This window comes from Haemaphysalis longicornis, unplaced genomic scaffold (genome assembly GCF_048455015.1).
Source record: "Haemaphysalis longicornis isolate Haplotype H1 unplaced genomic scaffold, Haemaphysalis longicornis Haplotype H1 scaffold_6, whole genome shotgun sequence".
NCBI lineage: Eukaryota > Metazoa > Arthropoda > Arachnida > Ixodida > Ixodidae > Haemaphysalis > Haemaphysalis longicornis.
In genome coordinates, this window is record NW_027526407.1 from 115587046 (window position 1) to 115601000 (window position 13955).

A 13955-nucleotide genomic window follows, 5' to 3' on the forward strand; every position below is an offset into this window, starting at 1 on the left:
ACTCCCATCCGACGACGCGGACTCAGTGAGAAGCTCCTGCGACGGTATTTCGGACCCTACCAGATTCTACGACGTGTTGGCCAACTTTCCTACGAAGTGATCCCCGATGGTGACTCCGGCACATCCCGACAACGCACGCGGCCTGAAGTCGTCCACGTGGTTCGCTTAAAACCTTTCTACGGACGATGACGAACTTTTATTTTCATTTGTTCGGACTGTCGCTTATGTTAGCATCGGGTCGATGCACTCTTAGAGGGGGGGTAATGCCGCGAACCATACATTGGGTTTGTTTATTTGTGTTTTGCTTTTACCGCCGGCTGCGCCGGTCTGTGTTATCTCTGCGCCAAGGGAAGCGCGTGTTCCATTCTTTCTTTCTGTGCCGCATGTGTTATCTGTTGTGATAGGGAGAGCATTCCGATCTAACGTGAACAGCCCAGAATAATCTTCTTGGATCTACTATGTTCTCGATGCGAATCGACGTTTCGAGAACCACGCGCGCCAAAAGATAAAAAGCCTGCAGTGCGGACGCCGGGGCATTCGATTCTGCGACGCTCTCCGACGCACGTAACGTCACTTTGTTGACCACTGCTTCGCCGCCTCTGTATTCTTTTCAGTTGTTAGGGGAGCACAAGTTCGCTCCAATAAACTTGTTTCTTTTCCAAACAACTGCTTCGTCCTTGGCTGCGTGACAATATATATATATAGATATATTGATTTACGAGGATTTCCGATGTTTTGTTGACTGCCAACACATATTTCTGTGTTATTTCATCGAGCCCCTCGATATATATATATGTATATAAATATATGTATATACATATATATATGTATATATATATATATATATATATATATATATATAGAGAGAGAGAGAGAGAGAGAGAGAAAATCAGAATAGAGAATGGGGGCTCGTTGAAATATTAAGACAAAAATAAGCGTTGGCAGTAACAGACATCGAAAAGGAAACGGGCGAATGTGGTAAGTCATTGAAACAGGCAAAGAATTTTGAAAGACAGAACGAAATTGGAGAAGAAATGCCCGCCTGGTGGGATCTTAATCTGATTCAATGACCTACCACATTCTTCCCTTTGCTTTCGGGGGTTTTCTTGGCTGGCAACCCTTATTTCTGTCTTAATTCAACGAGCACCTCAATTACTACTCTGATTCGCTACATTGATAGCGAGGTCCTCTATTATTGCAGTCTTGGTGCCATAGGGAGCTTAAGAGGGTTCAACGCTGGTCGACCACTCTCGACATGTCGTAGACGCTCGAGTCACGGCCCGGGGATTAAAAGAAGGTACCCTTCCTCCCGAGTTGTCCTAGTGGCGCTGGCTACCACCCACAAGCCCAGGAAACAAAAACGCCTGAACATAAATACCCATGAAAGTGGAGGCTAAAGTAGCCCCGCCGGTAGCGTAGTGGTTATCGCACCAGACCGGTATTCTGGAAGTTGTGGGTTCGGATCCCAACTGGCGGGCATTTTTTCTCCACTTTCTTATTTTCCAAATTCTTTATCTTGAACTACTACATCCTCCCCTTTGCTTTCCGAGATCTTCTTTACTGCCAATTCTTCTTTTCTGTGTGATATATATATATACATATATATATATATATATATATATATATATATATATATATATATATATATATATATATATATATATATATATATAGGACAGAAATAAGACTTGGCAGTCAAGAAGAGCTCGGAAAGCAAAGGGGAGGATGTAGTAGCTCAAGATGAAAAATTTGGAAAATAAGAAAGTGGAGCAAAAATGCCCGCCAGTTGGGATCCGAACCCACAACTACCAGAATACCGGTCTGGTGCGATAACCACTACGCTACCGGCGGGGCTACTTTGGCCTCCACTTCCTGGGGTATTTATATTCAGGTGTTTTTGTTTTCTGCACTTGGGGGTGGTAGCCAGCGCCACTCGGACTACGCGAGGTGAAGGGGACCTTCTTTTTAACCCCCGGGCCGTGACTCAAGCGTCTACGATATGTCGAGAGTGGTCGACCAGCGTTGAACCCTCTTAAGCTCCCTATGGCACCAAGACTGCCAGAACAGAGGCCCTCGCTATGCATGTAGCGAATCAGAATATGAAATGAGGGGCTCGTTGAAAATAGGACAGAAATAAAAATTGGCAGTCAAGAAGACCTCGGAAAGCAAAGGGGAGGATGTAGTAGCTCAAGATGAAGAATTTGGAAAATAAGAAAGTGCGAAAAAAATGCCCGCCAGGTGGGATCCGAACCCACGACCTCCAGAATACCGGTCTGGTGCGATAACCACTACGCTACCGGCGGGGCTACTTTGGCCTCCACTTTCTGGGGTATTTATATTCAGGTGTTTTTGTTTCCTGCACTTGGGGGTGGTAGCCAGCGCAACTCGGACTACGCGGGGTGAAGGGGACCTTCTTTTTAACCCCCGGGCCGTGACTCGAGCGTCTACGATATGTCGAGAGTGGTCGACCAGCGTTGAGCCCTCTTAAGCTCCCTATGACACCAAGACTGCCAGAACAGAGGCCCTCGCTATGCATGTAGCGAATCAGAATATGAAATGGGGGGCTCGTTGAAAATAGGACAGAAATAAGAATTGGCAGTCAAGAAGACCTCAGAAAGCAAAGGGGAAGATGTAGTAGCTCAAGATGAAGAATTTGGAAAATAAGAAAGTGGAGAAAAAATGCCCGCCAGGTGGGATCCGAACCCACGACCTCCAAAATACCGGTCTGGTGCGATAACCACTACGCTACCGGCGGGGCTACTTTAGCCTCCACTTTCTGGGGTATTTATGTTCAGGTGTTTTTGTTTCCTGCACTTAGGGGTGGTAGCCAGCGCCACTCAGACTACTCGGGGTGAAGGGGACCTTCTTTTTAACCCCCGGGCCGTGACTCGAGCGTCTAGGATATGTCGAGAGTGGTCGACCAGCGTTGAACCCTCTTAGGTTCCCTATGGCACCAAGACTGCCAGAACAGAGGCCCTCGCTATGCATGTGGCGAATCAGAATATGAAATGAGGGGCTCGTTGAAAATGAAGACAGAAATAAGAATTGGCAGTCAAGAAGACCTCGGAAAGCAAAGGGGAGGTAGTAATAGCTCAAGATGAAGAATTTGGAAAATAAGAAAGTGGATAAAAAATGCCCGCCAGGTGGGATCCGAACCCACGAGCTCCAGAATACCGGTATTCTGGAGGTCGTGGGAAGGTGGCGCGGTGTGTTGGGCATCACCAGGCATGGTTGACTCAGTGGGAGATGGTAGGGTACGACTGCGGGTCCTCCGCCTCAGCTCACCCCGTCTACCCTCGAGACTGGAGCTCCGCAGTCGTACCCTACCATCTCCCACTGAGTCAACCATGCCTGGTGATGCCCAACACACCGCGCCACCTTCCCCGCCGGCTGTCATCTGCTCCGGCGCGATCCGCCAGCGTGACCCGCCGCAGTTCAGTGGCGCCGACGACCAGGACGTCGAGGACTGGCTTTCTTCTTTTGAGCGAGTAAGCACTTACAATCGGTGGGACGAGGTCACGAAGCTCAGTAACGCGGGTTTCTCCTTGAGGGGCGTGGCTGAACAATGGTTTCTGAACCACCCAGCTGATAGGTCAACGTGGACCGCATTTACGACGAACATTACTCGTGTATTCGGCCGCCCAGCTGTGCGCAAGCTTCTCGCGGAGCAGCGCTTAAGAGAGCGGGCTCAACAGGCCGGTGAGACCTTTACCTGTTACATTGAGGATGTGGTAGATCTCTGCCGACGCGCGAATCCATCGATGCCTGAGCAAGACCCCGTCAAGCACACCCTTAAAGGCATCGACGAGGACGCGTTCCAGATGCTGCTTGCGAAAAATCCCCAAAACGTAAGCGAAGTCGTCAGCCTGTGCCAAAGTTACGAAGAGTTGCGCAGGCAGCGCACCTTGACTCGTCGCCGACTGTCGCAGCGTGACGACCCACTCTGTGCGCTGGAAGTCGACGGAAACCCGTCCCTGCTGCGGCGCATCAAAGAGCTGATTCGTGAGGAGGTCGCCCGGCAGATCTCTCTCTTGCCTTGTTTACCGCAGCAGTCGTCGCCGACACAAGATCCTGCCCAGTCGTCGCCACTCCATCAAATAATTCGGGAGCAAGTCGCTGACGCCATTTCAGCTGCTCCCGAGACCTTGCCTGTTGCGGCGCCACTTTGCTACGCTGAAGGTGCGGCACGGACCCTGGCTCACGCTTATGTGCCTCGACGCCGCCCACAGCCGCCGCCACATCTTACTCAGGTTCGCCCGTCGCCGCTCCACACCAACCCCTGGCGAACGCCTGATAACCGGCCAATATGTTTCTCTTGTCGAATTCCTGGCCTGTGGCACGTTATTGCCGCCGTGGGATTCCGCCGCCAGGTGACGCTTACCGACGGCCAGCCTACGCTGATAACGCGTATGTTCCTTACCGCCCTTACAACGACGCCCATGCTGAGCCGCCCTATTCTCCGCCTTCTCGTGACGAACTCTCTTCTGGTGCCCGTCGGTCCGTCTCTCCTCGACGCCGTTCCATCTCGCCGATGCGGCGTCGTCCGACTGCCCCGGAGGAAAACTAATCGCCGCAGTTCCGGAGGCAAGAACTGCGGCGCCGTCGAAATACCGAAGCCCTTGTCTGTCCCCTGCGAACACGATTGAAGTAGACTTGGAAGGAATCCCCACTTGCGCCTTGGTTGACACAGGAGCTGCTGTATCAGTTATGGACGAAGAGATTTGCCGCCAATTAAGAAAAGTGAGGACGCCAATTTCCGGTTTTCATCTCCGTACTGCCACAGCGCACCACGTCGAGCCCATCGCAGTTTGCACCGCCCGGATTTTAGTACAAAATGAGCTCTACATCATCGAGTTCCTCGTCCTGCCCTCTTGTTCCCATCGCATCATCTTAGGGTGGGACTTCTTGTCACGTCATAGCGTCATTATTGACTGTGCCCGTGCCGAGCTTGCTTTACTTCCTCTGTGTGACGCCGAAAAGGACAGTATTCGACTTTCTTCTAAGCTATGCGCCGCCAACGATTGCACGATTCCGCCAGCTTCTGCTGTTCTGATACCAGTGACCTGTGACACAATTTCCGAGGCAACAGTCGTGTTCACGCGCTCTAATCTTTTTTCCCACCGCAAAGGTACCTCTCTCCCCTATGCCGTCCTTACTATCGAGAATGGGGCAGGCACTATGGCTGTCTGCAATGCATCTCCTTCCCCATTAACTGTGTTTCGTGGTGAGTCCCTTGGGCGTGTGGAAGCTGTTGATAGCCACCTCGTCGACTTCCCGGATGTGTTAGCCCCTCTTTCGATCAATTCAATGAGCCGACCTCTACCTTTTGACACTGCTGCCTTCGTTACCGCCGTAGACGACAGTCTCGATCCTGTTCAGCGCGACCAGCTTCTGACCCTTCTTCAGCGTTTTCAATCTACCTTTGACTGCCAGAAGACTTCTTTTGGTCGCACATCAACCGTCTCTCATCGAATCGACACTGGCTCTCATCGTCCTTTGCGCCAGCGACCGTATCGCGTTTCGGCCAAAGAACGTTCCGTCATCGATAGCCACGTTGATGAGATGCTCCAGCGTGGCTTAATTCGACCATCTAATAGACCTTGGGCTTCTCCAGTCGTGCTTGTTACGAAGAAGGATGAATCTATCCGATTTTGTGTGGATTACCGCTGACTTAACAAGATCACTCGGAAAGAAGTTTACCCTCTGCCCCGGATCGACGATGCCTTAGACTATCTGCAAGGAGCTGAGTTCTTTTCATCGCTGCACCCACGCTCCGGTTATTGGCAGGTGCCGATGGCAGACAATGACCATGAAAAAACCGCCTTTGTGACCCCCGACGGATTATACGAATTTAACGTAATGCCGTTCGGGTTGTGTAATGCGCCCACCACTTTTGAGCGCATGATGGACGACATTTTGCGTGGCCTCAAGTGGAAAACTTGTTTATGTTACTTGGATGATATCGTTATATTTTCCCCCGATTTCGACACCCGTCTTACTCGTCTAGAGCAAGTTTTGCATTGCCTAACGGATGCTGGTCTACCGCTAAACTTAAAGAAGTGCCATTTCGCGGCCCGAAAACTGACAATTCTAGGTCATGTGGTCTCAAAGGACGGTGTTCTCCCTGACCCTGCTAAGCTACAAGCTGTGGCCGACTTCCCGAAACCGACCACTCTAAAAGCCTTGCGCAGTTTCATTGGCCTTTGTTCGTATTTCCGGCGATTCGTTCCAAATTTTGCATCGGTTGTTGCACCTCTGACCAAGCTCCTCGGCGGAAGCCATGACTTGTCCACCTGGTCTCCTGCATGCGAGGCAGCCTTTTTGACGTTACGTCGGTTGCTCACCTCACCCCCTATACTGCGTCACTTCGATCCTCGTGCGCCCACTGAGATCCATACTGACGCTAGTGGCGTCGGGTTGGGGGCTGTACTTGCCCAAAGGAAGCCAGGATTTGACGAGTACGTTGTTGCCTATGCGAGCCGTACGCTTACAAAAGCCGAATCCAATTACCCCGTCACGGAGAAAGAGTGTTTGGCCATCGTGTGGGCTATTGCCAAATTCCGCCCCTACCTTTACGGCCGTGCCTTCGATGTCGTGACAGACCATCACGCCCTTTGCTGGCTGTCATCACTAAAGGATCCCTCTGGTCGCCTTGCCCGCTGGGCACTCCGCCTCCAGGAATATGACATCCGCGTGATATATCGGTCTGGTCGAAAACACAATGATGCGGACGCACTCTCTCGTTCACCTCTGGGCACGGATACGGCAGAGCTCATGGCCATTGACTCTACCCCGACATTCCAACCATTTGAGGACATGGCTGGGCATCAGCGGAAGGATCCCTGGATATCCTCACTCTGCGACCTCCTTTCTAATCCTACGCTGTGTACCGCTCCCCGAGCGCTGCGACGTCAGGCTGCGCACTTCGCCATCCGTGATGGACTGCTCTATCGCCGCAATTATCGCCCAGAAGGACGCAAATGGTTGCTCGTGATCCCTCGTCACTTGCGGACTGCCATTTGTGAAAGCTTCCATGCGGATGTGCATTGTGCCCATGCAGGCGTGCTGAAGACGTACGAACGACTGCGACAGCGCTATTTTTGGAGAGGCATGTACACCTTCGTGATGAAGTTTATTCGGGCATGCGAAGACTGCCAGCGTCGGAAGTCTCCGCCTCAGCAACAAACCGGTCCATTGCAGCCTTTACCCTGTCCAGCGCGAACTTTCGATCGGGTCGGTATTGACTTATACGGGCCGCTGCCAGCTACTTCTGCCGGAAACCGTTGGGTCGTGGTTGCTATCGACCACCTTACGCGCTACGCTGAGACCGCTGCGCTACCGGCTGCCACGGCGAGCGAAGTTGCTACTTTCCTTCTACAGCGTTTCATCCTCCGTCACGGAGCACCACGTGAACTTCTAAGTGATAGAGGGCGTGTCTTCTTGTCGGAAGTGATAGCAGCTCTCCTGGAAAAATGCAACGTGACTCACCGCACCATTACTGCCTACCACCCGCAGACGAATGGGATGACGGAGAGGTTTAGCCGCACTCTTGGCGATATGCTCGCGAAGTACATCTCTTCCGACCACTCCAACTGGGACACGATTCTTCCCTTTATGACGTATGCCTACAACACCGCGATGCAGTCTACCACGGGATTCTCCCCTTTTTTCCTTCTTTACGGTCGTGAACCATGCTGCACTCTCGACACCATTCTCCCCTATCGACCTGACGTTTCTGAGCACACGACCATTTCTCGACTCTGCAGCTACGCCAAAGAATGCCGCCAGATTGCCCGCGATTTAACTTCTGAAGACCAGTCGCACCAAAAACATCGTCGTGATGGTGACCGCCCAGAAGCGACTTTTTCTCCCGGCTCCCTGGTATGGCTTTGGATACTGACTACTACTCCCGGTCTCTCCAGCAAGCTGCTATCCAAGTACCACGGCCCATACCGCGTTGTCGAACGCGCGTCACCTGTTAATTACGTCGTGGAGCCGCTAACCCCATCCTCAGACCTTCGTCGCCGAGGCCGCGAGACAGTCCACGTGCAACGCCTCAAGCGTTATTACGATCCTGTTGTCGTAGCGTGCCCCTGAGTCGCCAGGGTGGCTCCCTTCGCCGCGGGGGGATGATTGTAGTGAGGAAGAGATACAAGTATCTCCTACCCTTTCAAGGAGAGTGGCCATGGTAATACAGCTTCAAGGAAGATGAAGAACCAGTGAACCGGACAGGGATCATCATCAGCCTGGACCGCGAGAAGAGCGCGTGAGAGCCAGCCGTCAGCCCCGCCTGCTTCGGACTGCCTTCGCTGAGCGTCCTGCTGCCTTGCCTTCGCAAATAAACCCATCTTACAATAAATATATATATATATATATATATATATATATATATATATATATATATATATATATATATATATATCTATGTATATATGTCAAAGTTGCAGTCCTTATTGCCAGTGCTGTTTTGGCGTTTTTATCAGTGTTTTATAGTGCCGAATCAGGTATAGTTGCATTTTTTTGCAGGAATAAATAATTGAAAATTCAAGTCGAGAAAAAATGCGCCGTTTTATCCGGAAGCGGGAATCGAACCCACAACCTCCGCATAACGCGTGCGGTGCTCTACCACTGAGATAGTTCCGCGGCGACTCCCTTCTCGACTATACAGCAGGGTTTTGTATTTACGACTGCTCAGAGCCCGGTCAACTAGCGCCGCCCCTCGACCACCGCGGGAAGACGTAGAACGTCTTTTCCCAGCGGCCACACGTAAGACGTGGTCGGAAGTCGGGGATAGTCAAAGGCATTTCAGACTGCTGAAGCCAGAACCCTCGTATTGCATTTTGTAGAACAGAGACGTACGGGACGAGGGATTCCGTAAGGACACATATCAAAGTTGCAGTCCTTATTGCCAGTGCTGTTTTGGCGTTTTTAACAGTGTTTTATAGTGCCGAATGAGGTATGATTGCATTTTTTTTGCAGGAATAAATAATTGAAAGTTCAAGTCGAGAAAAAATGCGCCATTTTTTCCGGAAGCGGGAATCGAACCGACAACCTCCGCATAACGCGTGCAGTGCTCTACCATTGAGCTAGTTCCGCGGCGACTCCCTTCTCGACTATACAGCGGGGTTTTGTATTTACGACTGCGCAGAGCCCGGTCAACTAGCGCCGCCCCTCGACCACCGCGGGAAGACGCAGAACGTCTTTTCCCAGCGGCCGCACGTAAGACGTGGTCGGAAGTCGGGGATAGCCAAAGGCATTTCAGACTACTGAAGCCAGAACCCTCGTATTGCATTTTGTAGAACACAGACGTACGGGACGAGGGATTCCGTAAGGACACATATCAAAGTTGCAGTCCTTATTGCCAGTGCTGTTTTGGCGTTTTTAACAGTGTTTTATAGTGCCGAATCAGGTATAATTGCATTTTTTTGCAGGAATAAATAATTGAAAATTCAAGTCGAGAAAAAATGCGCCGTTTTATCCGGAAGCGGGAATCGAACCCACAACCTCCGCATAACGCGTGCGGTGCTCTACCACTGAGCTAGTTCCGCGGCGACTCCCTTCTCGACTATACAGCGGGGTTTTGTATTTACGACTGCTCAGAGCCCGGTCAACTAGCGCCGCCCCTCGACCACCGCGGGAAGACGTAGAACGTCTTTTCCCAGCGGCCGCACGTAAGACGTGGTCGGAAGTCGGGGATAGCCAAAGGCATTTCAGACTGCTGAAGCCAGAACCCTCGTATTGCATTTTGTAGAACAGAGACGTACGGGACGAGGGATTCCGTAAGGACACATATCAAAGTTGCAGTCCTTATTGCCAGTGCTGTTTTGGCGTTTTTAACAGTGTTTTATAGTGCCGAATGAGGTATGATTGCATTTTTTTTTGCAGGAATAAATATTTGAAAGTTCAAGTCGAGAAAAAATGCGCCATTTTTTCCGGAAGCGGGAATCGAACCGACAACCTCCGCATAACGCGTGCGGTGCTCTACCATTGAGCTAGTTCCGCGGCGACTCCCTTCTCGACTATACAGCGGGGTTTTGTATTTACGACTGCTCAGAGCCCGGTCAACTAGCGCCGCCCCTCGACCACCGCGGGAAGACGTAGAACGTCTTTTCCCAGCGTCCGCACGTAAGACGTGGTCGGAAGTCGGGGATAGCCAAAGGCATTTCAGACTGCTGAAGCCAGAACCCTCGTATTGCATTTTGTAGAACAGAGACGTACGGGACGAGGGATTCCGTAAGGACACATATCAAAGTTGCAGTCCTTATTGCCAGTGCTGTTTTGGCGTTTTTAACAGTGTTTTATAGTGCTGAATGAGGTATGATTGCATTTTTTTTGCAGGAATAAATAATTGACAATTCAAGTCGAGAAAAAATGCGCCGTTTTTTCCGGAAGCGGGAATCGAACCCACAACCTCCGCATAACGCGTGCGGTGCTCTACCATTGAGCTAGTTCCCCGGCGACTCCCTTCTCGACTATACAGCGGGGTTTTGTATTTACGACTGCTCAGAGCCCGGTCAACTAGCGCCGCCCCTCGACCAGCGCGGGAAGACGTAGAACGTCTTTTAAATGCAGAGCATTTCAGTAACTCACGATGTCACCCGCGTTGGCGTCCGTAGTCCGCACGCTCACTGCGCATGCGCGTCGAGTCGAGGCGATAGCGAACACTCACGCGAGGGGCATTGGATTGGATTCGAACACTCTCTCGCGAGGGGCATTGGATTGGATTCGATTGGATTGGCATGGATTGGATTGGCTTGGCTTGGCTTGGCTTGGCTTGGCTTGGATTGGATTGGATTCGGATTGGATTGGATTGGATTAAAGTGGATTGGGTTGGATTGTGTTGCGTCATAGCCGCGGCAGACGCGCTGGGGCTGGCGCATGTGCAGTACTCTCTCTTCCGCGGTTTCCTCTCCTTCGGGCGCGCTGCGCATATAACCGGTGTGCCGTTCTCCGGCGAAGCAACATCCGCTCTTGGCTCAAACACCTAGAGTCCACGCCGCTTTACAAGTACGCCGACGTCGTCGACTGGGACCGGCTTACGCAGTCCCCTCAACGTATATAAGCGGCGGAGCGCGCGTTCGGAATTCAGTCAAGGGCGTCTTTGCTTGGCTTTCGCTTGACGTGACGCTTTGCTTGACTCGAGTAGATGCGACGCATTTACTCGAGTTCCCCCTGTGGGAAGATGCGGGCGGCTTTTTTGTTATTCCCAGCGGCCGCACGTAAGACGTGGTCGGAAGTCGGGGATAGCCAAAGGCATTTCAGACTGCTGAAGCCAGAACCCTCGTAATGCATTTTGTCGAACAAAGACGTACGGGACGAGGGATTCCGTAAATGAGCAGTCGTAAATACAAAACCCCGCGATATAATCGAGAGGGGAGTCGCCGCGGAACTAGCTCAATGGTAGAGCACCGCACGCGTTATGCGGAGGTTGTGGGTTCGATTCCCGCTTCCGGAAAAAACGGCGCATTTTTTCTTGACTTGATCTTTCAATTATTTATTCCTGCCAAAAAAAATGCAATCATACCTCATTCGGCACTATAAAACACTGTTAACAACGCCAAAACAGCACTGGCAATAAGGACTGCAACTTTGATATGTGTCCTTACGGAATCCCTCGTCCCGTACGTCTCTGTTCTACAAAATGCAATACGAGGGTTCTGGCTTCAGCAGTCTGAAATGCCTTTGGCTATCCCCGACTTCCGACCACGTCTTACGTGCGGCCGCTGGGAAAAGACGTTCTACGTCTTCCCGCGGTGGTCGAGGGGCGGCGCTAGTTGACCGGGCTCTGAGCAGTCGTAAATACAAAACCCCGCTGTATAGTCGAGAAGGCAGTCGCCGCGGAACTAGCTCAGTGGTAGAGCACCGCACGCGTTATGCGGAGGTTGTGGGTTCGATTCCCGCTTCCGGAAAAAACGGCGCATTTTTTCTCGACTTGAATTTTCAATTATTTATTCCTGTAAAAAAAATGCAATCATGCCTCATTCGGCACTATAAAACACTGTTAAAAACGTCAAAACAGCGCTGGCCATAAGGACTGCAACTTTGATATGTGTCCTTACGGAATCCCTCGTCCCGTACGTCTCTGTTCTACAAAATGCAATACGAGGGTTCTGGTTTCAGCAGTCTGAAATGCCTTTGGCTATCTCCGACTTCCGACCACGTCTTACGTGCGGCCGCTGGGAAAAGACGTTCTACGTCTTCCCGCGGTGGTCGAGGGGCGGCGCTAGTTGACCGGGCTCTGAGCAGTCGTAAATACAAAACCCCGCTGTATAGTCGAGAAGGGAGTCGCCGCGGAACTAGCTCATTCTGCTTCCGGCCGCTGCGCAGTGCGGACGCAGGATGGCGAGCTCCGTGAAAGGAGCGGCTTTGGCGGGCCCTGCGGCCCGCGGGAACAGGTCAACGGATGTGAACATTGTTTCCCAGGATTACGAAGTTATTCTGCCCCATCTACCTTCAGGACCAACTGCCCTCAATACGATTTTTGTGCACGCTGACGTAAAAGCCAGGCCCTACAAAGTGGAAGATTTCCGCGACATGCTGGTTCGTCTGGAACTGCTCCCCGAGGTTATCGCCTTGGGGGCGTACCAGATGAACCATGTGTGGGCGGTAACTTTCAAGGACGCTGACGGAGCAAAGAAGTTCGTCGCCGCTGGTGAAGTGCAGGTCAAGGGGCGTCGGTGTGTCGTCATCGACCCGAGGAACCAGGACGTCCGTTTGAAGCTCCATTGGGTTCTCCACTTCGTCCCCGACGACGAAATACGAGCTGCCCTGGGGCCTTACGGCAAGGTCACTGAAGTGACCAGAGACCGCTGGCGTGTCCAAGGCTGCACGGCGCAGTCGTCGACTACACGCTTGGTCACACTTAAGTTAAAAGCAGGCGTCAGCGTCGACGACCTGCCGCACCAACTACGTGTGGCAGGGGAGCAAGCCCTCGTCGTGGTTCCCGGCCGGGTTCCATTCTGCCTGCGCTGCCACCGGAGCGGCCACATTCGGCGTGAGTGCCGAGTGCCGCGGTGCGCTAGCTGCAGGCGCTTTGGCCACGACGAGAGTGAGTGTGTGCGGACTTATGCCAATGTGACTGGACCTACGAAAAGTGACCGTGAGGCGGAATACATAATGGATGCCGCCGACGCCGAGGACGCTGCGAAAGGAGAAGACGTCGTGCCGTCGCCAGAGGTTGCGCCCCCTGAGCCTGCCTCCGCAGTGAAGCCCCCCGTCACGAACGCCGAGGTAACACCGCCTAACGATGCCGGCAGAGAGGATACAGCCAGCCTCCCGGTGCCCGAAGCGGTCAGCTCATCTGACAAGCAACATGAAGGTGAGCTTACGGTGGCGGGAACTTCAGCTTCGGAGCCAATGGAGGAAGGTGCGGCGGAAAACGGGGCTGCAGCTGTGAAGCGTGCACGCGAGCTGTGTGAGGAGGGAGGAACTTTATTTGCGACGAATGAAGAACCGCCGACGAAAGCAGCAGTAGGAGGTCGGCGCTCTTCATTTAAACCAAAGCTTAACATAACGCTAAAGAGGCAACCGATGGGGCAACGGCCCCCGTAACATCACGGACTGAGTCTAAAGTGGTGTGTGAGTTAAGGTGGTTTTCCGCGTATGCTAGACGCAAAGTAGTGGTGCATCTTATTCACCGTACCTGCCTTTCTTCGGCTACTTTGGTGTATAAAATCCGCCGCTCTGTTGTAATGAACAGTTAACCTTTTATGGCTGCGAAACTAAAAAATGCTCTAAAAATAGCGACTTTAAACGTGAGGGGCTTGGCGTCAAAAAGACGCCAGTATCAGCTTAGCCGCATTTTGCTTGAAAACGATATCGACATAATCGCAGTGCAGGAAACGAAGGTAGAAAGTGAGCAACAGACAGAGCGGATGATTTCGCCTTTCAGGGCGCGTTACAACGTTTGTGTGTGCCATGCCGTTGGCACGTCCGGCGGCTGCGCACTCCTCATC

At 52.0% G+C, this 13955-nt stretch overlaps 1 protein-coding gene across 1 annotated transcript; it reads left to right on the forward strand.

Moving 5' to 3' along the window:
* Nucleotides 1-12352: 12352 nt before the first annotated feature.
* LOC144143209 (uncharacterized) lies at nucleotides 12353-13551 on the forward strand. Its single transcript, XM_077674999.1, has one exon. The coding sequence runs from the start codon at nucleotides 12535-12537 to the stop codon at nucleotides 13549-13551; it is 1017 nt and encodes a 338-aa protein (XP_077531125.1). The 5' UTR covers nucleotides 12353-12534.
* The last annotated feature ends 404 nt before the right edge of the window (nucleotides 13552-13955 follow it).

Bases quoted from the DNA above. Each gene is read 5' to 3' on its own strand.
- LOC144143209 (XM_077674999.1), top strand. From the start codon at position 12,535: ATGCTGGTTCGTCTGGAACTGCTCCCCGAGGTTATCGCCTTGGGGGCG.